Source organism: Macrobrachium nipponense, chromosome 43 (assembly GCF_015104395.2).
Source record: "Macrobrachium nipponense isolate FS-2020 chromosome 43, ASM1510439v2, whole genome shotgun sequence".
Classification (NCBI taxonomy): Eukaryota; Metazoa; Arthropoda; class Malacostraca; order Decapoda; family Palaemonidae; genus Macrobrachium; species Macrobrachium nipponense.
The window spans coordinates 23543939-23566607 of NC_061104.1; the positions used below are offsets into that span (position 1 = coordinate 23543939).

At 41.4% G+C, this 22669-nt stretch overlaps 1 protein-coding gene across 1 annotated transcript in view; it reads right to left on the reverse strand.

The window, feature by feature from the left end:
• LOC135213582 (basic proline-rich protein-like) overlaps positions 1 to 22669 on the reverse strand; it is a 65377-nt gene that overhangs the window by 7778 nt on the left and 34930 nt on the right. Inside the window, exons 2-3 of the mRNA XM_064247581.1 lie at positions 6064 to 6145; positions 1530 to 1790 (exon numbers count right to left, since the gene is read on the reverse strand). Coding sequence (XP_064103651.1) covers positions 1530 to 1790; positions 6064 to 6145 — 343 coding nt within the window. The remainder of the gene's footprint in view (positions 1 to 1529; positions 1791 to 6063; positions 6146 to 22669) is intronic.

Here is a 22669-nt window from a genome sequence, read left to right on the forward strand (position 1 = left end):
GTGTACTGGTATTTTTTCACTGTGATGTTAGGTATTTTCATTTTTATTACCAGGTAATCTTTCCAACATTTAGCAATTATTTTAATAGTTTCCACTTTAGATTCTTCATATTTCTGTTTTAAGTGGATTTACCTCTGTGTTGTTGCCTAATTAATAATGTTAATTACATTATGCATTATAAGCAGATCGTTTGTTAAGGTCGGTAAATGCATTTAATTCTTTTTTAAAACATGGTAGCCAAAATGACAATGATCAACTTTCATAACTTCATCTCTAGTAGGTGCTAACTGAATATCTATTTGCTTGATAAACTGTGGAATTTACTCTTACATGTATCTAGTTCTGCACTAATTATATAATGTCTACTTTATTTTCTTCAATGGATAATGCCCTTGAGCTAAGGAGGCCGGCCAGTACCTCTATATATGGGGGTATAGGGCGAAAAATGCAGTCATGATAAAATTCAAGGGCCATCGTATGGTAATGAAGAATGCCCAAACAAAATTTTTCATAAAAATTCCTCTTACTTTCGTAGTTACACGGTAATTAGTAAATGTAACTCAATAAGCCAAAAACATTGATACGTACAAGAAAATGCAATATTTCTTCTGTTATCGTAAATTTTGATAATTATTGTCAAACAAATTGTGAGCAATGGCATCTGTAGAGATTCCATGAGTCACAAGACACTTCTCAGCATGCTACTACCCTTCAGTGCGAGCAGAAACATGATAAAGGGTACACGTTCAATTTTCACCTCTGACATTCACTTGCTTTTACGTCTGTTTATCTTTGTTTCGGCAAGAATTTCATATGCCAAAGAGGAAAAGACAAGCAAAACATCTCACTAACATACAGAAGAAGAAAATTTGCTCTATATGAGTTCAGAAAATCGTAAAACCTGATCACCGATAACCGGGCATTGCCTATATGCAAAAAGAAAGCTATTACTAGTTGCCAAACATGAATAAAAAAAAAAAATCTATCACAGGACAACTGCAGCAGCTGAATGTGTCAACATATAATACAGTAATAAAACAATTACTAAATTAAGTATATCTTAGTTTAACCAAACCACTGAGGTGATTAACAGCTCTAATAGGGTGGGCCCGAAGAATTAGATTTTTATTTACATGGCTAGGAACCAACTGGTTAGTTAGCAAAAGTACCTACAACTTATCACGGAATCCGAACCACATTATATTGAGAAATGAATTTCTAATCACCAGAAATAAATTCTTCTGGTTCCTCAATGGAAGGATGCCAATCAAGTAACAATCTGAAGTTTATCAAACCTTTCACTTGAAGTTTACCAAACCTTTTAAACGAGTGCCATGTAGTACAAATTCAAGTAATCAAAAGGTTTGTATTACATAAAATTCTTTCAGGCTGGAACCAGAGAGCACATTTCTCAGTGCACCTAGAGATGTTAAATCTTCAGTATCCTGGGGACACAGTATCCTACAACACTGATAATGATCTTGAACTATATACTATAAAAAAAGTCAACAAAGAATTTTACTCATTACCTGTTGGCCCTGGGGAGGATAGGGCTGTGAGTATGGGCCTTGAGCATGGGGTGGCTGACCGTATGGCAGGCGAAACCCTGGGCCTGGGGTACCACCACTCATTCCAGGGGGTCCTGGAGGTCTGTAAGGTGCAGGTTGCTGCCCAGGGTAAGCACCAGGAGGAGGATGTGGGCCTGGGGGTCCCTGGCCAGGAGGTGGGGGACCACTTTGTGGAGGTCCCTCACTCACTTGACCTGGTGGGCCAGGAGGTAATTGAGGAGGCTGCAATAACAAATATAATAAGTTAAAAAACCACTGCATTACTTATGGCACTAAACATGATTCTACATTAAATTTAGTAAAAAACAAAATTTCAATGCACCTGATATATATTTCATCTCAATAAACATACACACATTTAGTAACCACAAGGAAAATGAAACACTGCTATGCATTCCAGAGGCCATGACATAGTGCTTTTTGTAAACAACTTTTAAACCGATTTATGGATTTCCATGCCACTAAAGCACTGAGAGTTTCAAACTTTGTCATCATTTTCGGAAGTACTATACTGTGCATTGCCATATGTGTTCCATTAGCGCTCAGCCACCCAACCATCCGCAAAAGTGGTAACATGTATCAGTGACGTCAGTATAGCATATCCTCCGTATACCTTTTCAAATGGTTGTTTGACTTATGGTTAAATGTCATTTTAGTACCTATCCTGGGCCATACAAAACTTTTTAAAGCAATCTAATATATTGTATGATGATATATAATTTTTTAAAAAATAATTAGGTAAGCAGGATGGCTCTGCATAACATATGACATAATGCACCACTAGTTTGAAACAGTCTGAGGAAAGGTGAGAAGTTGGTCTTTTACCTAAGAGTAAATGGCTTAATTGAGCACATCTGTTGATTCAGTGTACTACCATAAATTAGGACAATGTTAGAAAAACTTACAGTGCTTTAGTAGTAGATATCCATACAGTGGCCCCTGGTTTTACGTGTTTCACATTTCAGCAGTCCACTTTGTCGCAGATTTTTGCAGAACACATTAGTATTCACTTTTCCACAGGGAACTTTCACTAATTTGTAGATTATTTCTCTAAACCATATTTCTAAAATTATTACCAATTTGTTCTTTTTTTGTACACCAACACTATTCATTCACTAATTACTGTTTTTCTATATTGTGTATATGACTAGATACTGATTTCTATGGTAAAAATGATTTACAGCATAGTACATGAGAATATTTTTATCACTATCATTTAAAATTCTCTCTCTCTCTCTCTCTCTCTCTCTCTCTCTCTCTCTCTCTCTCTCTCTCTCTCTCTCTCTCTCTCTCTCTCTCTCTCTCTCAGTAGGGTACTGTAATCATTACAGTAAATCATTTTTTTTATCATAAATGTATTCATTCACGAAATAGATATAGTTTTGTGTAGCAACATCATCACGAAAATTAAGAGGAATTGTTGGCTAAAATACATTTGATTGCAGATCTGATGAAGGGGAAATTGACAAAAGGAAAGAATTTATAAGAGATTTACTTCATTATTGACATAAAACTTAAAAACACAAAGGAGAAATAAAATGAGCATGGGAGTCATTTCAAGGACAATTCCTTTCTACTACTACTACTACTACTAATAGCAGAAGGCAGTGGTTGGGATAGTTTTAAGTTGCAGTAATTGCATGTGTATAAGGCTAGGCTGGCTCAACCAATAGTGAGCACCCACATGATAGTTCAAGGTATATTAAGTGCTTGAATTAGTATCAGAATAGGCAGTTGGTCTACAAGAATTTTGTTACATAGGACATCTTTGGTGTTTTAACTATTAAAATAGGCAGTTACAGTACAATAGCCTAGGGTTTTTTTTGAGGGGTGTGATAAAGGGGTATTTGCTTAATGCAGGTGGTTGTGATCCTCATCCCCCACGATTACCGAGGCCCCACTGTACTGTTCCTCTGCTCGTTGCGTACCATTTTCCTTTTTATTTACTAAAGGCAAATAAAATTCTCATTTGTACTTCCTTATATAGATCTGTATTTATAATGAGCTAAACTAAAATGCTTTTAACTTGTAACTGATTTAACTTACGCACAGGAAGTACTACGATCATTACAACACACTATATTATCTGAATTGGTAGGAAGTACTGTCGCGGTGTAGCCAACAGTTTTACCTATCTGGTGCCTGACTGGTAGCTACAGTACAATGCTTTGTATGTTTTTATGAAAGATAGATATGACAAAAGTAAAGCTGAGTTACTGAACAATACTTCTGTTTACGTCTCGTTGCTAGTTCCTCTATGCAGCTTAATTCATCATATGTAATTTTTTATCATCTTTTATATTTCAACAATTTTAAAGGAAGAAATTCATTGGAATCTTCATGAAATCAGTAAAATATATACAAGCAGTCCCCAGTTTCTGGCAGACTTGATTAATGGTGATCCAGTTTTATGGGGCTTGTCTAGCATCATAAAATCAGCAATTTACAGCACCATAACATGCCAAGTTCCAGTTGGCACTGATAATAGTTATGGCGCCATAGCACACCTAACAGAGGCACCAACTGGTTATCGGCGCCATAAATCGTCAAGTTTTGGTTAATGGCAGTTTTCGCTTATCAGCATCCTGCTGAGAACGAAACATCCTCCCCCCATAATACATATTGTATTCAAAACACACGTACTTACAGACAGAATACTACAGCTAAAATCTGATTGGCTGGCTGGTTGCCATGGTGATCTGTTACCAAATGACAGCCCTTACTTCTGTTCTACCTAACAGACATTTCAACCACAAAATACAACTGCAAACTAATCAATATTATCAAACATATTTTATAGTCCCACTTATTCTTAAAATTCACAAGCTGAATTACAATTATTTGGATCATACATATTTTTATATTTTACGGAATTTTTTTGTTGAAAACAAAATGTTAAGTGGATATATGGTCTTTCACTGTCCTACTGTTTTATTATTGATCATTTTAATTATCTCTCATTCGTTTAATAGTATATTAATATACGGTATAAATAATATTAAACTACATATAATGAATACATAAAATAAAAAACCTGAAGGGAAACAATTGTCTTGCTGCAGTAGTGATGTTTGTTTACCCAATTATGTGTTCATGGCTTGACCTAGGCATCTACATATGTGTCTGAATTCTATCATTTTTATCATGCTTTATTCTTCATCATCCTTTACTATGAGGTTTAATTCAAACATTTCTACATTGGTATATTATTCAAACTTTATAAAAATAATGAAATACAGTATATTTATGGATATTTATAGGTGTATATATATATACATATATATATATATACATTCCATACATACATATATAATATATATATATATCTATATATATATATATAGAATATCTATATATATATATATATATATACATATACGTCATATATATTATATATATATATATATATATATATATATATATACATATACGGTATAACATATACATACATAACATACTACACATACATAATTTTTTTATATAATATATATATATATATATATATAATATATATATATATATATATATATATATATTTATATATAAGATATATATCTATATATATATATATATATACATGTTATACATACATATCATATTAATATACATCTACCTATACATATACATACATATAAATATACATACATATATATATATAATATATATTTATACTATTATATATATATATATATATATATATACCTATATATATATATATGATATATATATAATTGACTAAGACAAACACTCTGGGGCCCCTATCAGTCCATCTTAACGAGAGTTGTCTGTACATTTGTTATTTGAATTTCAAGACAAGAAGTTATGAGCCTTTTTAGAGGGGGTAGCAAGTATTTGTAGATTTTAACTGTTTGTTGGGGGTTTGGAATGCATCCCTTGCAAATCCAGTATAACTGACCTATTTCTGTAATACATAGTACAAACATCAAAAACCCCTCTAAAAATGCTAAAACACTTATAACAGACTATCTTAATAGGTTTATCAAAAAAAAAAATGAATTTAGTCACAAAAATGATATGAAAATACAGTCATTAGTGAGTATTCTCCTAAAATAATTCTGCAGATAGCCAAATTTTTCAAGAATAATGTGGATATACGTTCCATAGAAAAATCAGCAAATGGGTGAAGCAGCAAACCCAGAACCATGAATAGGTGGGAGTCCACTGTACTACATTAAGTAATGCCAAGAATGTAGGAGAGAGAGAGAGAGAGAGAGAGAGAGAGAGAGAGAGAGAGAGAGAGAGAGAGAGAGAGAGAGAGAGAGAGAGAGAGAGAGAGAGAGAGCAAAAACACATTATAAGGGCATAGTTTATCCTAACCATGTTGCAACATGTGTATATACCCAACAAATGCACACATACTGAAAAATGTGTAACACTAAATTAATTTTATAGTACAGTACAGCATGCATTGTATAATAGTTTCAGGAAATGCTATACTAGTATAAACATAACTTGAATCAGTTTTCAAACTTACAGGTAAAAGTTGTGCCATGTTTTGGGAAGTATCAGCCATGGAAGCCAAATACATTAGGTTTCTATGAAGGGACTGCTGGTACCTGAAAGAGCAAATTCCAAAGTATTGTTCATATTCTATGGCTACAAACAAGATTTAATTCACTTACACTACAGCACTGTATGTGGTGTATAAACATTACTAATGAAGGATGCAAAAATAAATTTTAAGGTAAAAAAAAAAAAATTTGTCTCACTACAACATGTGATCAAGAACTATAACCAAATTAAATATGAGGTTTTCCCATTTCACTGAAAAATTATCAAGAATAACAATTATTACAAGAATAAACAAACAAAGGTTATGGTTGCTGCTTTAATCCAAAATACAGTATGGTAATATTCACTCGAAAACAAATACAAAAATCAGCAAAGAATTAAACTATACTGTTTATATGAAATAAAAATTACTTCCCCAAGTTGATGATTTTGACAATTATTTTGGTTATACTGAGAGACTTAAAGTAAGAATATAATTTTGGATAGTATATTGTACTGCTGAAAACTAAGGTACTGTATGCATGAGTACAAGTTTCAAGCACTGAACATTAAATATTTCAACTAGAGTTTTTAATTGTTTTCAACTTCAGAGTAGTACCATAAAAATAAAGCGGGAAACTTTCATAAGGCGAGACTCTTGTTCATGACTGAAAACTTAGCAAGTACCCAATATCTCACATGGAACAGTGTGTGAATGAGATCTTGACAACTATTTACTTGCACAAAAGATTAGAAGACAACATAAAGATAATGGAATAAATTGTGTATCAAATGTGTGAAGATAAGCTTGCAAATGTTTGTACATTACTCACACCCATTGATAAAACAGGTTTTGATGCAGGAAAAACCTATTTTTGGTAGCCGTTGCGAGTCCTCAGGGAAGCATGACAGCAGGATTTAACAGTCTGACTCTCACATGCCAGGAAAATGCTTTGTGATTGCCTTCACATGAGATTGGGAAGACAACTACCCACCAAATGCTGCCATCCAGAGTCCAAATGGACAACTTCCAAGTGGAACAACCCTCTCAAGAAAAGACTAGGTAACAATAAACAGAGCAAAGACAGGAGTGTGTAAGACTGGAAGCAACACCTATAAATGGGGACTCTCACCCACTAGTGAGTGCCAGATCCAGTACAAACAATGCAACACATCCTTCATGAATGTGAACCGGGACCCACCTGCACAGATTAAGACCTCTTGAACACCAATGAAGAGGCCAAACAATGGATGCAGTACTGGCGCAACAAGATATGATGATGAGGAAGATTCTCTGTCCATGGACAGAGAATCAGATGCCTCCTTTACAGGTTGGGAAGGCGATTGGGAGGACTTTGTCAGTTATGGGGAACATGGTCACCCATTCTGAGGAACTGTTAACCCAGCTTCCTGGGACTACTATTGGCTTCCTTTCCATCTAAGAAAATTGAAACATCCAAAAGGGATCATTCATTTCATTGGTCCTAAACAACATGAATGCAATATCCAATATCAAGAGGTTAGGATCAGGCTGAACTCCTCTCAAGTCAGTAATTGCTAACATGCCACCACAAAATAGAAGTGTATGTGATTTTGAACCTGGACATTCAGGCAATAGCAAAAGATGCATTCCTACAAGATTGGAACAAATGGAGAATGATACAGGCAGCCCCTGGTTATCAGCGGTCTCGGTTATCGGCGATCCAGTTTTACAGCACTTGTGTAGAGAAGAAAAAATGATAATTTTTGGCACCATAATGCACCAATTTCCAGCTATGCATGATGATACATATCTAACAGAGGCACCATTAACAGGATACCAGTGCCAAAGTGCCAAAAATTGCCGATATTCAGTTATCTAAGATTTTCGCTTATCATCAAGCTGTTGAAATGGAATCCCTGCCAATAACCGGGGACTGCCTGTATTACACTTTTCCTTCATTGTGCCAGATTTCGAAAGTTTTGAGCAAATTACTAGCTTTCAAAAGAACTACTTACATCATAGCCCTGAATTAGCCAAAAAGTCACTGGTTCCTTATTTCTTCAACAACATGCAAAAGAATATTTCATTGCTATCCTACCCCAGACAGGAGGAGCAGCAGTCATCTATGCATTCTCTCTTCTGAGTCATGACCTTCACATGAAATTTTAAAATCGTCTACTGTGAAGATAATTTACCTAACATTGGTAGGTGCTTTGTGCAAAAACTAGACTTCATCTATCCAACATTCCAGTCCGTATGGAAACTGTGGTTAGATTACCTCCACACTGAGAGCCCAATTTAAATCTGTTGACATAGCTTATTTTATTATCTTTTGATATCAAGTGCCCTTACCTTAAGGTATGGAATTTATTCTAATATAGAAAATAAGTAATTTACTAAAAGTGTCGGGTGCTCTGGGTACATTTTACCCTTCCAGCTCCAGAAACTCCATTACTTCACTACAAGGTGAAAGTTCTGACAATAGGAGAGAATCCTATGCTTCCTTCTGCGATAGCATGCCATTAACTAAAATTTGCAAGGTACAGTGTTCCCCCATGTTCACGGGGGATGGGTACCAGACCCCCCCCAAATAGCTAGAATCTGTGAATATTTGAAATCTCTATAAAAATGCTTAAAACTGCCTATTATGTTAGTTAAAACTCATGAAAAACCTGCTTAAAATGTTTATACCTCTTTGTTTTTTAGTAGTTTTATCACAAAAAGTCCATTTTATGATGAAATTGATAAATAAAAAAAAAAAAAAAAAAGAGGAGAGAGAGAGAGAGATAGAGAGAGAGAGAGTAGAGAGAGAGAGAGAGAGAGAAAAGAAAGGAAGAAAAAAAAAAAAAAAAAAAAAAAAAAAAAAACAAGAGAGAGAGAGAGAAGAGAGAGAGGAGAGAGGGAGAGAGAGAGAGGAGAGGAAATGACGAGAGAGAGAGAGAGAGAAGAGAAGATTTGTTTGTGGATAATTCTCATAGAAAAATACCATGAATATGCGAATTATGGGTAGATACCGTCCAGAGAGAAATCCGTGGATGGTGAGAATGCAAATACAGGGGGTCCACTGTACTGCCAAAGTTTTCAACACTTTAAAAGACTCTAAAAATCATGAGAAACAAAGAATAATTAAACTACCAGTATGTTGAATGTCGAATGGACGTCAGATATATATAGCACTTGAAAGCTAATGAGGTAGAGGCTGTTCTAACATATTTGGCTTTTGCTAAAAGGAGGCAAATGCTTCTCCTAAATCTGAGTGTCTCAGAATATAAATGGGGTAACATGCAAGATGTTTTAATCAGAGGATGAGACACGTAGTTGCTATAAAACCCAAAGTTATAACTGGTCTGGGATTCCAGTTTTCTAGGAAATACCAGACTATCCAGCCAGTCAGAGCGCTGTATTCCTCCTTATCACCAGAAAGCGCTTTAGGCTCCCATAGAACCAGACTTTAGTTGTTGTCAGGAGTTCTAATCAGAATAGACTAGCTGTTAAAACAACATACTAGTTCCTGAACGCTATTTAAACCTGAACATTCACACAGAATAGAAAATCTATTCTCCTCAAAGCAAGTGAGTACTATTGGGTGCTTAGAGCAAGAGCTAGTGTCGTAGCAAAAGCTGGTGCTAGGAAAGCAGAGTGCTAGACTAGACTAGCTATGAGCTTGTGTGAAGTCTGGTGCCCCTAGAAGACACGAAGGTCCAAAAAACTCTTAAGGGAGAAAGAAAAAGATCCAAGTCTTGGGCCAGTCCCTGTTCTTGACTAAAATCCCAGGGAAGATGAGCAAATTTTTTTCTTTCTCCTTGCTTGGGTGTCAGGAACTTTAAAGGAAAATAAGATAGGGATGACAACAAACTAAGTCTCTGTTGCAAAAAGAACACGGATGTCTCGCAGAGGAGAAGGAGACATGGGGCTCGAGAAACTAGGTTTGAAAAGTCGATCCCAAGTCTGGAAGATGACGACAGAAGATTCACTTTCACGACTTGTAATGGTCTCTGCAATACGTAAGGCAAGACCTCTCGATTGGTAACCCTACGTACAGTCTGCAGTGAATCTGGTGAAAAATAGACTACCTCAGTAAATCTCTTGAAGTGAGGTTGTCTGAGAAAACACTATGGGGGAGGATCCTATATGGTCCACCCACAACCCAGCAGGTTCATGAGCCATGATGCAAGTCAAAATTGGGCTACGCAGACTATGTAACTTGGAGATGATCTAAACATTGTACAGTTCCTTTTTTATCGTGATGAAGGGCGTGAGGAGAGGAGGTTCGACGGACTGGACTATAGAATGGAATCTGATGTACATGCTATAGGGATGGTACGGCCATAAAAGGAGGAATACACAGATCCCTTGAAGGGGCAAACAGGACAAGTCTCTAACCCCCCGATGACTTGGGGATGACAAAAAAACAGCTGTGAAATCCCTCTGAAGAGGTGTCTTTCACTACTGCAAAACCATCTCCTGGATCATCGAGTCCACCTCTGCTGAGAGGGCCAAAAAACCTCTCCAAGCCTACAGTAGGCTCTCAACTGAATAGGAGTCGACACAAAGGGAGGTGCTTGCAGGAAAGGTATTGAGTATCCCTCTCTGAGGACTACTAAGATCCATGGTTCTGCTTTCTCTGCTTCTCATATTTGCCAAAAATGGAGAAGCCTGGCCCTAAAGGGTACATAAAGGACTGTTGCCCTCACATGCTAGAGGAGGGTCTAGTGGAGGTCTTCTTGGATGGGCGGCTTGAACGGAGGTTACTGCGTGGTCGAGATTGGCCCCTTGATCTACTGCCTCGAAAGGGCCATTGTTGCAGAGTCAAGACATTCCTGGAAAAAGGACTCGACAAGGTAAGTCCTGACTCCCTAGGGTGCCTGACAGACTGGATAAGGTCTTGTGTAGCCTTTTTTTGTAACTCCGAGGCTACTCTCTGCACTGTAGCACTAGGAAAAAGACTATTATGATTCAGTTGTGGAAAAAGAAGAGAGGATCTTTGTGAAGGAGGCACTCCTTTGGTGGTGAAAGCACACCACAGGTCTCTTTCTTCAGTATGCCAAATGAAAAGAAGGCAGCCAGCTCTTGTACACCATCCCTAATTACCTTGTCTGCAACAATGTCTCGAAGAGATGTGCATTCTTCAATCTTCTTCGATAGGGTACCAATCGTCCAAGTCTAACAGGCTGAAGATGTTGAATATCTTGAATAAGTCCTTTACCAGATGATCTACTTCTGAAGAAGTGAACATAACTTACCGGATGCTAAGATCGATCCTCTTGAAACATCAATGAGGCTGGAGAAATCCACATGGGAGGAGGCAGAAACTCACAGAGATGGAATTTTACCTGTAGCGTAAGACAGGTTCCTTCTCTTAGAAAGGCGAGAAGGAGCGCAAAATGCCAGTTTGCCAATAATCCTCTTCTCTGACAGCCTACTGTCAATGGCAGAAAGTGCCTTTTTATTTGAACAGGAGAGGGCAATCATCAGTAATCTAGCAGCTGCTAATAGCTGCCTCATCACAAAGGCCGAACAAGTGAAGAGGGAACAGCTAGAGATAAGAACAATGGATAACAGAATACAAAGTACTTCAACGAGGCGTAAGCAGACGGTTGCTCTTGAACGTTATCCTCATTCTCCTCAGACAAAATTGGAGGTGGTAAAATATGACATTATTGAAAGTAAAATGTATTTTTCCCTAACCATACAAACCTGGAGTCCTTTACTTAGGATAGATTGCAGCTTACCTGAAACTACCGGCTAATACATTCTTTTATATACCGAGGTAGTAACCTGCCCGGCGGTGGGGAAGCACCGCCTCCCCACCAGCTCACTGAGTCGTCACTTTGATTACAGCCAGGACTTTGATGATGACCCCTGAATCAAGGGGGTGGGTGTTTGGTGGGACCATACAAATAAAGGACTCCAGGTTTGTATGGTTAGGGAAAAATACATTTTACTTTAAAAAATGTTATTTGTTCCTACACCGTATACAAACCTTCTGTCCTTTACTTAGAGACTCATCCTAAGGTAGGAATGGAAGTCCTGTCTTGCAGGCTGAGAATGAAACCCGGGATGCCAGGACCCAGGCTTATAGCTTGGGGTCGTGGATCCTTCACCCTGCGAGCCATGGTAAATACAACCTAATGGCTGACGGCCTGGGTATCAAAGGTATGAGTGTAGAACTCTCTCTGGCAACCAAAACCAGGCTATATAATTACAACGGGTTTGTTGGGTTGCAGCACACTCCCCCTCGGAAAGGAGTGTGTTGACTGACTTCTGTGTGTCTGCAGAAAAACCATAGTCGGACATGGAATGCTTACCAGTATCGAAATCGGTGCCGGAGAACGGGTTTCGATGCTATGGCCCCAAGTAAGGGGAAGAGGTGAAAAGAAAATAGGCTAGTCATACTCTCACATTCACCCCCAGCCTGATACAGAACCTCGATCCTTGATTCGATACTTCCAACCTCTGAGGGCACGGAGGCAGCTAAACCACTTGCTGAGTGGCTACCACAGGACAAAGGTCAGTTGTGTTGAGGTAGCAGTGGGTACAGTCTCTAAGGTAGAACCTGGTGAAGGTGGAAGGGTGAGACCATGTGCCAGCTTCCATCACCTGGATAACAGAGAGGTTCTTCTTGAAGGCAAGAGATGTGTTCATTCCACGCACATCATGAGTCTTCACTCGACTGGTACCATCAAGTGGAGAAGAGGGAGGGGAGAGGGTACGGCAAATCACCTCTCGAATCCAATGTGAATGGTATTCCTTGTAACCCTCTTCTTTGACGGCCCCGTACTCACAAAGAGATGTTGTAAGATGGGTCAAGTAGAGCTGGTCCATTGGAGATAGTGCCTCAGTGTTCTCAGAGGACAGAGAAGTAGCTCATCTGGGTCTTCGGTTACTGTGCTCAGGCTCATAACCTGGAACGAAGAAAACCAAGAATCAACCTGGGCCGGATTCTGGGTTTTTGCAACAAACTCAGGGACGAAGCTGAAGCAGGCATTGTTCCAGAGCTCAGTATGAGCGACAGTATAAGCTACGCCATAAAGCTCATTGACTCGCTTGGAGGAAGCAAGAGCGAGAAGAAAAACCGTTTCCAGGGTGAGATCCCTATCAGATGCCAGGGATAATGGTTCATATGGAGCTCTCTTCAAAGACCTGAGGACAATAATGATGTCTCAGGGAGGAGGCTTTGCCAATACCGGAGTGCAACCCTGTTCAAAGCTTCGTATAAGCATAGAAAGTTCCTCCAAGGAAGAGAGATCGATTCCCTTCAGTCTGAGGACTTGGCTCAAGGCCAAGCGATAGCCTTTTACCACCAAGACCAAAAGGAGCTTCTCTCTCCGGAGGTAGAGTAAGAAGTCGGCAACCAAGGGGATAGAGGCTCCGTGAGGAGAACAGCCTTTCCAACGACATCAACCACAGAAGATGGCCCACTTGATCTGATAGACAGACGTTGAGGACTTCCTGAGGTATTCTGACATAGCTGTTGCAGCCTCTCGCGAAAAGCCTTTCGCTGTGGGGAGCTGCTGGATAACCTCCACCCGTGAAGATGTAAAAAGCTCACCGCGTTGTGGAAGATCCTCACGTGGTTGGCATAGGAGGACAGGGAGTGGCGGAAGCACTCTCTGTCTCTACCAGCAGAAGTAGGTCTGGGTACCATTCTACGTGAGGCCATTTCGGCACTACTAGCATCATGGACAGGGAAGGTGTGGATTGCACTCAATTCAACATCTGCCTGATCAAGCAGAATGGCTGAAAAGCATAGACATCTAGGCCTTTCCATGGGTGCTGGAACGCGTCCTCGAACGCCGCCGCCAGATCTGGAACTGGAGAGCAGTAAATCTGTAACTTTCAATTTAGAGTGGTAGCGAACAGGTCTATCGTTGGGGAACCCCACAAAGTCAAGACTGTTTGCTATCCGAGGAGCCAAAGACCATTCGGAGCCAACGATCTGTGTCCTGCTCAGATTGTCCGCCAAGATGTTCCGTTTGCCTGGAATGAACCAAGCTGTCAACCCTACTGAGTTGAGAGCTGCCCATTCATGAATCTGCACTGCTAGTTGGCATAACTGCAGACACGGTACCGCCCTGATGTTTCACATATGCCACTACGGTTGTGTTGTCACTCATCAACGCCACCGAGCGACCTGTCAGAAGAGAGCTGAAGTGCTGGAGTGCCAGGAAGGCAGCTCGAAGTTCCAGCACGTTGATATGATCTCGACATTCCTGGTCGGACCATAGACCCAAAGCCAGATGTTGCAGTAGGTGCACGCCCCATCCTTCCTTGGATGCGTCCGTAAACAGGAGCAGATCAGGTGGACGAGACTGGAGAGGGGAGCCCCTCAACAGGTTCGCGTCGTCCAGCCACCACTCGAGATTGGAGCGCATATTCTCCTCCACTAGGACTAGTTCATGAGGAGAATCGTGACTTTGCAACCAACAATTCTTCAGACCCCACTGAAAGGATTGAAGGTGCATCCGACCATTTGGAACAAGGTGTTCCAGTGAGGCCAGATGTCCCAGCAACTGTTGCCACTGATGTGCTGGCAGCTGGGACTGTCGAAGGAAGGGCAGTGACACTTCGGAAGCGTTCCAGTCTTTCCGGTGTCGGAAAGGCTTTCCCTGCAATGGTATCGAGGATCATACCGAGATACACCAGTTGTTGAGAGGGCTCTAGAGAGGATTTCTTGCGGTTCACCATGATCCCCAGATCGTGACAAAACGCCAGAACCCTGTCTTGATGGAGACGAAGCAGTTCCATCGAGGGTGCCAGTATCTGCTAATCATCTAGGTAACGCAACAGACAAATGCCCTGGCGATGAGCCCATGTCGACAGTAGGGTGAACACCCGAGTGAAGACTTGCGGAGCTGTGGAAAGACCAAAACATGGACCTTGAATTGGAACACACTGTCCACTACAACAAGACGAAGATACTTCCTGGACAACGGATGGATTCTGGAAGTATGCGTCTCTTAGGTTGATCGTCACCATGTAATCCAGAGGACGAATGGCCTGTCTGACTGTGTTGGGGGTCGCCATCCTGAACAAGGTTTGCTGAACGAACTCGTTCAGGGATGAGAGAGGTCGAAGACCGGTCTCCAGCCTCCAGACGCCTTCTTTACGAGAAAGAGTCGACTGAAGAAGCCTAGAGACTCGTCAAGGACCTCCTCGAGAGCATCCTTCCCCAGCATGTCCTGGACTTCCGCCTGAAGGGTGAGATCCTTCGTTGATCCCTGACGATAGGATGATGATGTCTTCAGGGGTCGAATCAGAGGAAGGGGAGAGTTCGTGAACAGGGGGCAGAGTGGGGGGAGTGCTCTCCTCACTGGTCGCGGCGGACTCTCTTCCTCTTGCCGCGTTTGCCTCGCCCTCGACCACCCCTGGTCGAAAAAGGGCTGCTGACCTCTCTGCCACCGAGTGGTGGAGGCAGTTGGGAAAGGGATCAGCCCTCCTAGATGGAGAGCCAGGGCAACGTCGAGCAGAAACAGCAGGAGGTTGGGGACAAGGGAAAGATGCTGCGCGGTGCAGAAAAGATTCCTGGATCGCTCTCCTGAAGTTTCCAATCACCTCATTTACATCCGAAGATGGAAAGAGGGTGGATCCCTGAAGCGAGACATTCCTCAGGTCGGTCACATCCCGAGGGTCCACAGCTTGATCAAGCCTTGATGAGACAGCGTCCCAGGTTGGCCCAGAGGTTGTCAAGCTGGTGGACTAAGAACTCCATAGCCTTACCTCCTGACAAACAAGGTCATGGAACTGACGGGCCATGTCCGCTTGCTTGTCAGGCTGCTGCGGAGTCTCGGAGGTGGCAAGAAAGCCCACCATGCCGCCCCAAAAGTCCAACCATGAAGCTGCTTGCAACACCGCCATCATGGTTTGTTCAAGCTGCAACATCTCCTGGGAAGAAAGCATCGAGGTTCTGTGTTGCAGTGTCTGGAGTGAAACTCCAGGTGCCAATGATGTTATCGTCGGGCTTATGGGCAAGGGTGAAGGCTCAGCCTCTTGGGCCAAAAAGTACTTAGCAGAGGGGAATAGCTTAGATGACAAGGGATGACAAGGGCAGCTCATACCGGGACTGAGCACCCCGAAGGGCGCGACAAAGAAGGTCGAACTGCCGACGTACGGCTTTTCGGAGAAATAGTTTGAGCATCTCCTAGGCCGTTTACCTTCCGGATGCGACTGATGATCTCACAGGTGGTGGTTTCAGCTGCCGCAACTTCTGGAACAGCTGGAACAGCTGATTCCGGAAGGTAGCCAGCTCAATCATCGGGTGCCTCGTGAAACTCCTCCTCCCTCTGCATTGAAGCATCCGAGTGTGAATGAGAGGGGTCCAGTCTTGAAGAAGAAGGCTGATTCTCTAGTTGTTCATGAAGGGCGGCTGAAGGTTTGGGAGCCGAGGCCCCCAGAGCCAAAGGAGCACCCTTGGAGGCTCGGAATCGTGAAAGCAATTCTTCGCTGCCTTCCACAGGTCCTTGTGCCCTGTCGGACAGCCCCTTACAAGGGGAAGGTGGAGTTGGAGGACGCCTATCTGCTTCTGGCAAAGCAGGAGGAGAGAGGGGAGATGGAGCCCTCTCCGCAAGCACTGTTGGAGCCCTGTCAGGAGGATCTCGGCTGGGTTCGAACTCGATGGGCGAGATATGATAGTTCTCTACAAGGGAACGAGCCCTTGGAGATCGAGAACCTCGAGAGGTTGGAGGTCTGAACTTGTAAGGAGGATTCACAGGATGTCTTTGCTTCCAGAGCGCCTCTCGCCTGATGTAAAGCACTTGTGGCAGCTTAAGGATAGTAAATCCCCTAAACTGCTCTTCCAACTTACAAAGAGGAATCGGAATGGGAGCTGGAAGGTCATATGAAGGAGAAGGAGCCCGCTTGTGGCCTTGTTCTCGAGGGAGAATCGAGGAACGACGACCTCTGATCAAAGGTGAAAGCCTATAAAGTTACCTTTTGGAAGGCTGGGTTGCAGCTTTATGAGGATCCTGAGATGGAGATGGGACCTCTAGAGGAGGAGCATACGATGGAAGTTCCGTGGACGGGTACTCCGACTCAGACGTCTCTGTTTTCCGTGTCGAAACCTTGTAAAAAACAGAGGAAAAAGGTTTTACAGGTGTGTGTGTATCTGCAGGAGCAAGAGCACGTGTCAGCGCGGGCGCGCGCACAGGTTCTGAACATGCGTGAGCGCGCACACAGGTTCTGAACGTGCGTAAGCGCGTGCAGGCGAATGGCGCACGGGAGAACGCCTAGAGCTGTGAGCATTAGAACACTCTGGAGAGCGTTGACGCTCTACAGGTGAAATTGCGCGCCTTGTTGCGTGTGTAAACGAAGAAGAATGTTCTAAAGAAGGAGCGCGTCTGGGGCGTGATACTGGAGACTGAGAGCGTCTGCTGGAGTGTTTAGAAAAATGCTCTGGTGACAAGAAGTAGTTCTCGCTGCAGTGTAGAAGGTGGGGGCGCATCAGTGCGTTGTCCCCGAGAGGGAGAGACAGTTTCTCTGTGACCTCTCTTTAATGAAGGCTCCTGTGCATGTGCCGAAGCATCACGCAATGCAGGGAATCGTTCAATTAGCAAAGTCTCCTGTGTGCGTACCGTAGCATCGCACACTGCAGAGGAGAGTAAATCCTACGAATGCTCTTTTGTGCATGCCGTAGCATCGCGCATTGCGGAGGAGAGTAAATCCAACAAAGGCTCCTTGTGCGTGCCGTAGCATCTCACAAAGCCGAGGAGCTTACGCATGAAGGTCTGGTAGCTCTCAAAGCAGAGCGTGTGTCAGCACGTCTCTGAGAAGAGTCTTTACGCCTGAGAGTCACTGTTGGCTCTCGAAGAAGGCGTGTCAGGGACAAGGCGAAGCTACAGGGCCTGCATCCCCAAGGACGGGCAGACAGGAGGACGGACCTGGTCAGTGTCGAAAAGAGCCTCCGCAAGGGGGGCTCTGGGGGCTGCACCGCAGAGGGAAGGGCATCTTCCTTTACAGCACGGGAGGATGAGGCTGACTCCTCTGAGGAGACTAAGAAGGAAGATGCAGCCCCAGAAGAGTGTGCCGACAAAAGTCTCTCCTTCGACGGCAGGCCACGATGTCCCAATGAAGGCCACAAAACATGAAGGGCATCGTCAACACGTACTGAAAAACAAGGCTCATCCTTAAAAGGGCTAGGCCTTCCCGTTTCACCAGGGGAAATGAGCAGGTCTCACTCTTTCAAACGCCGGCCAGGAGTTAAATTATCGCTCTTATGTGCTTCACTCCCAGAGGACTGAGACGCCGAAGGTTCCGAAGGACAAGTCCCCGATGAGGAAGCCGAAGGTCTGGGTCGTTTAGTCTTCGAGGAAGAACTCAAAGGCAAAAAATCCCTTTTCTTCTTCTTACTTCGCTGCCGGCAATACTCGACCCACTGGGCAGGCGACACTCCTCACAGGGGGATTCCGATGTACAGGAATGGCTCCCTGCAAGAAGGACAAAGGGAGTGAGGGTCTATCAATCCTGCTCATGAAAGTCCCACACCTACGCCCAGGGACACCAGGGCAGGAACGCATAACCATATTGTCACACATACTCGCATTCAGCTGGAAAAAGAAAAACAATGTTATGAAAAAGTTCAGCAAGCCAGCAAGAGCAAAAGAGACAGGTCTCTCCTCGCTGCCAACTGTAATCAAAGTGACGACTCAGTGAGCTGGTGGGGAGGCGGTGCTTCCCCACCACCAGGCAGGTAACTACCGGCCCGGTAGTTACAACCTCGGTATATAAAAGAAAGTATTAGACGGTAGTTTCAGCTGAGCTGCAATCTATCCTAAGTAAAGGACAGAAGGTTTGTATATGGTGTAGGAACAAAGGAGGAGACTTGTGAGATACAGCAGAAGATTTCTTCAGAAGATCAGAAATACTGTCAAGTCGGCAGTTGATGGGTCCAAAGAAGTGTCCAAGACAACAGAAGCACTTAATACAGCCAAGTCCAACTGTAACGGTGGTAAAATAGCTTTGAACTAGGTGTCATATGTTTCCCAGGAGTTGTAGACCAGCCAGGTGTAACTGGCACAGAAGCAGGAGGGGGAAGGGACCCAGGAATACTCACAGAGTCCGATGAAATCTCAGAGACAGGAGAAAATCCCAGTAAAGGTCACGATGTCATTGCTTGATGCACATCACTAGAATGAAAAGCACTCTCTGACACCCATGAACATTTGGCACCCACCAGGCACTTGGCTCCCTTTGGGTGCTCGGGCAACACAACACACACTACACTCGTTGAGTACTGAGCTTCCACCAGGCACTCGGAAACCAACAGGTGCTCAGCGGATGACAAGCCGCCTTGGAACACTTAGCTCCCATAGCATGTTCAGAAAGCACTTTATGATCACTACATACCAAATACTGCATGCTCAACTTATCTTCCGCACTCAGAAACCTTCTTGTGGGAACCCCCTGGAATGAAGAACATGTGCGACTACACTTTCTTGTCCCCAAAAGCTGCAATGAGGCTCAGGACTAAGCTCCTGATTTCTAGAGTACTTACATGGCAGCAGGAACTTGCTCTCCGAGGCTGCTAACCTTTTCAATGACCTGGAAAATTTTCAAGAGCACCAACTGCACCTACATGAGTGGGAAGTCGAGCCACTTGACAATAAATTATGAACATTCACTAGGATGCTTTTCCATTGGCTGTCCTCCGAGTCCTGGGAGCGAACAAGCTCAGTTTGCCTCCTACCAGGAGTAGGAGAGTTTGACAGTAACCTTTGTCTAAGAGCGCCGCTGGGACAGATAGACACCTCCTCCAAAGACAGAGGCACACAATGGTTGTCCCTCGAAACCTGCAGACAACAGGTTTGACTGATGGGTAACTATCCGGGGACCAAACCCCTATGAATCACATATACTGAAAGTACAGTCGACCTCCTGTATTTGCGTTCTTGAGATTCACAGACTCACCTATTCGTGGATTTCTCTTTGGACCATATCTATGCATTATTGGCTGGAAATCTGGAATATTTCTCAATTTCACTGAGAAATATTCACAAATTACTGTACGTATTTTCATTTAACTTTCACAACTAAATGCACTTTTTGTGATAAAACTATTATAATACTCAGTTATAAGCATTTTTAGAGTTTTTCTTGTGTTTGAACTATCAAAATACAGTGGTCATTGCTTTCGCGGATCTGCAGTCTCGGGATCAGTTAGCCACAGGTTTTTCCTTGGACCCATTCTCAGTCTATATCACGGGTATGAATCGCAGCATCGCAGATTTGTCCATGTTGAGTAGTATATATGATGTTAATCGGTAGGCTAAGCCTCTGCTGTGGTGCAATAACTAGAGACACACATGAAAAGATTTACATTATATAAACAGACAATAAAGGTAATAAAAACATGTTCACCTTACATATTATTGGCATATCTTCATAATTAATAGCCTATTCATGGAATAATTCCATATCAATGAAATAAACTTTTAACTCTGAGTGGCAAGCGAACAAAATGTAAACATCCAGTTATACGGTTGCATTTAAAGTCACGTTTATTATTCAGCAACCTTTCAGAAACTTTAATAGTAGAGTAATTACAGTAGTAATAACATTTAGGATAACATTAATTTTCATAATAATTTTGGTAGTAAATAACATTTCCGAACAATGCAGTCATACAAATGATAATTGTCATAAATTATAGTAGTCTCAGGTTATTGGCGGACTCGGTTAATGGCGATCCAGTTTTATGGGTCTTGTCTAGCGCCATAAAATCTGTGATTTGATTTATGGTGCCATAACAGGGCCAAGTTTTGGTTATCGATGCCATAAGATACCGATAATATAGTTGTGGTGCCATAGCATACCTAGCAGAGGCACCATTAACCCTTTAACGCCGATTGGACGTATTAAACGTCAACGAAAATTGTCTGTTGGGTGCCGAACCAATGTATGGTACGTCGACAAAAAAAAGTTTTTTTTTTTTAAATTCGCGGAAAAATAGTTAAGCCTACTAGGCAAAAACTTTTGAATCACGTGCCTTGGGGGATGCTGGGAGCTCACGGATCAAGGTGTTGTTTTGTTTACAATTGTTACCCAGGCGCGCAAGCACGAATTTCTTTCTTCTCTCACTAAAAAGCATCAGCGACACATCTCAGTAATTATTTAGTCACTTTGACATCATTTTTGCACCATTTTAAATTAGCCGTTACATGGAGTATTATATATGAAAACATGTGCAATTTCATGTAGAATACAACAAAAAACAACTCATGGTTGCAGCTTTTATCAGTTTTGACATATTTTCATATAAATAACAATAAGTGCCAAAATTTCAACCTTTGGTCAACTTTGCCTCTACCGAAATGGTCGAAAAACGCAATTGTAAGCTAAAACTCTTATATTCTAGTAGTAATATTCAATCATTTACCTTTATTTTGCAACAAATTGGAAGTCTCTAGCACAATATTTCGATTTATAGTGAATTTATGAAAAAAACTTTTTCCTTACATCCGCACGGTAACTTTTCGGAAAAAATCAGAAATTTTTTCGTCCGATTGTCGTAATGTTGGCACCATTTTAAATTAGCCGTTATATAAAGTTTAATATAAGGAAATGTGTGCAATTTTAAGTAGAATACAACAACAGACAACCCATGGTTGTAGCTTTTATCAGTTTTGAAATATTTTCATATAAATAACAATAAGTGCCAAAATATCAACCTTTGGTCAACTTTGACTCGACCGAAATAGTCGAAAAACGCAATTGTAAGCTATAACTCTTACATTCTAGTAATATTTAATCATTTACCATTATTTTGCAACAAATGGAAGTCGCTGGCACAATATTTTGATTTATGGTGAATGTATGAAAAAAAAAAAAAATTTTCCTTACATCCGCACGGTAACTCTTCCGAAAAAACTCAAATTTTTTTCGTCCGATTGTCGTAATGTTTGCATTTTAAATTAGCCGTTACATAAAGTTTTATATATGAAAATGTGCGTAATTTGAAATATTTTTATATAAATAACGATAAGTGCCAAAATTTTAACCTTCGGTCAACTTTGACTCGACCGAAATGGTAAAAAAACGCAATTGTAAGCTAAAACTATTACATTCTACTAATATTCAATCATTTACCTTTATTTTGCAACAAATTGGAAGTCTCTAGCACAATATTTTGATTTATGGTGAATTTATGAAATCAACTTTTTCTTTACTTCCACGCGGTAACTCTTCCGAAAAAATCTTAAATTTTTTCGTCCAATTGTCATAATGTTTGCACCATTTTAAATTAGCCGTTACATAAAGTTTTATATATTAAAATGTGCGCAATTTCATGTAAAATACAACAACAAACAACCCATGGTTGTAGCTTTTATCAGTTTTGAAATATTTTCACAAAAATAACTAATAATAGAAAAAATTTGTCATTCAGTCAAATTCAACTCGACCGAAATGGTCGAAAACTGCAATTGTAAGCTACAACACTTACAGTCTAGTAATATTCAATCAATTACCTTCATTTTGCAACAAACGAGAAGTCTCTAGCACAATATTTCAATTTATGATGAATTTTTGAAAACGGCTTTTTTTTACGTCCGCGTTACGAATTCATGCATCATTTTGTGATATTTTCTCTGTGTTGCCTTGATTGTTTTACAAT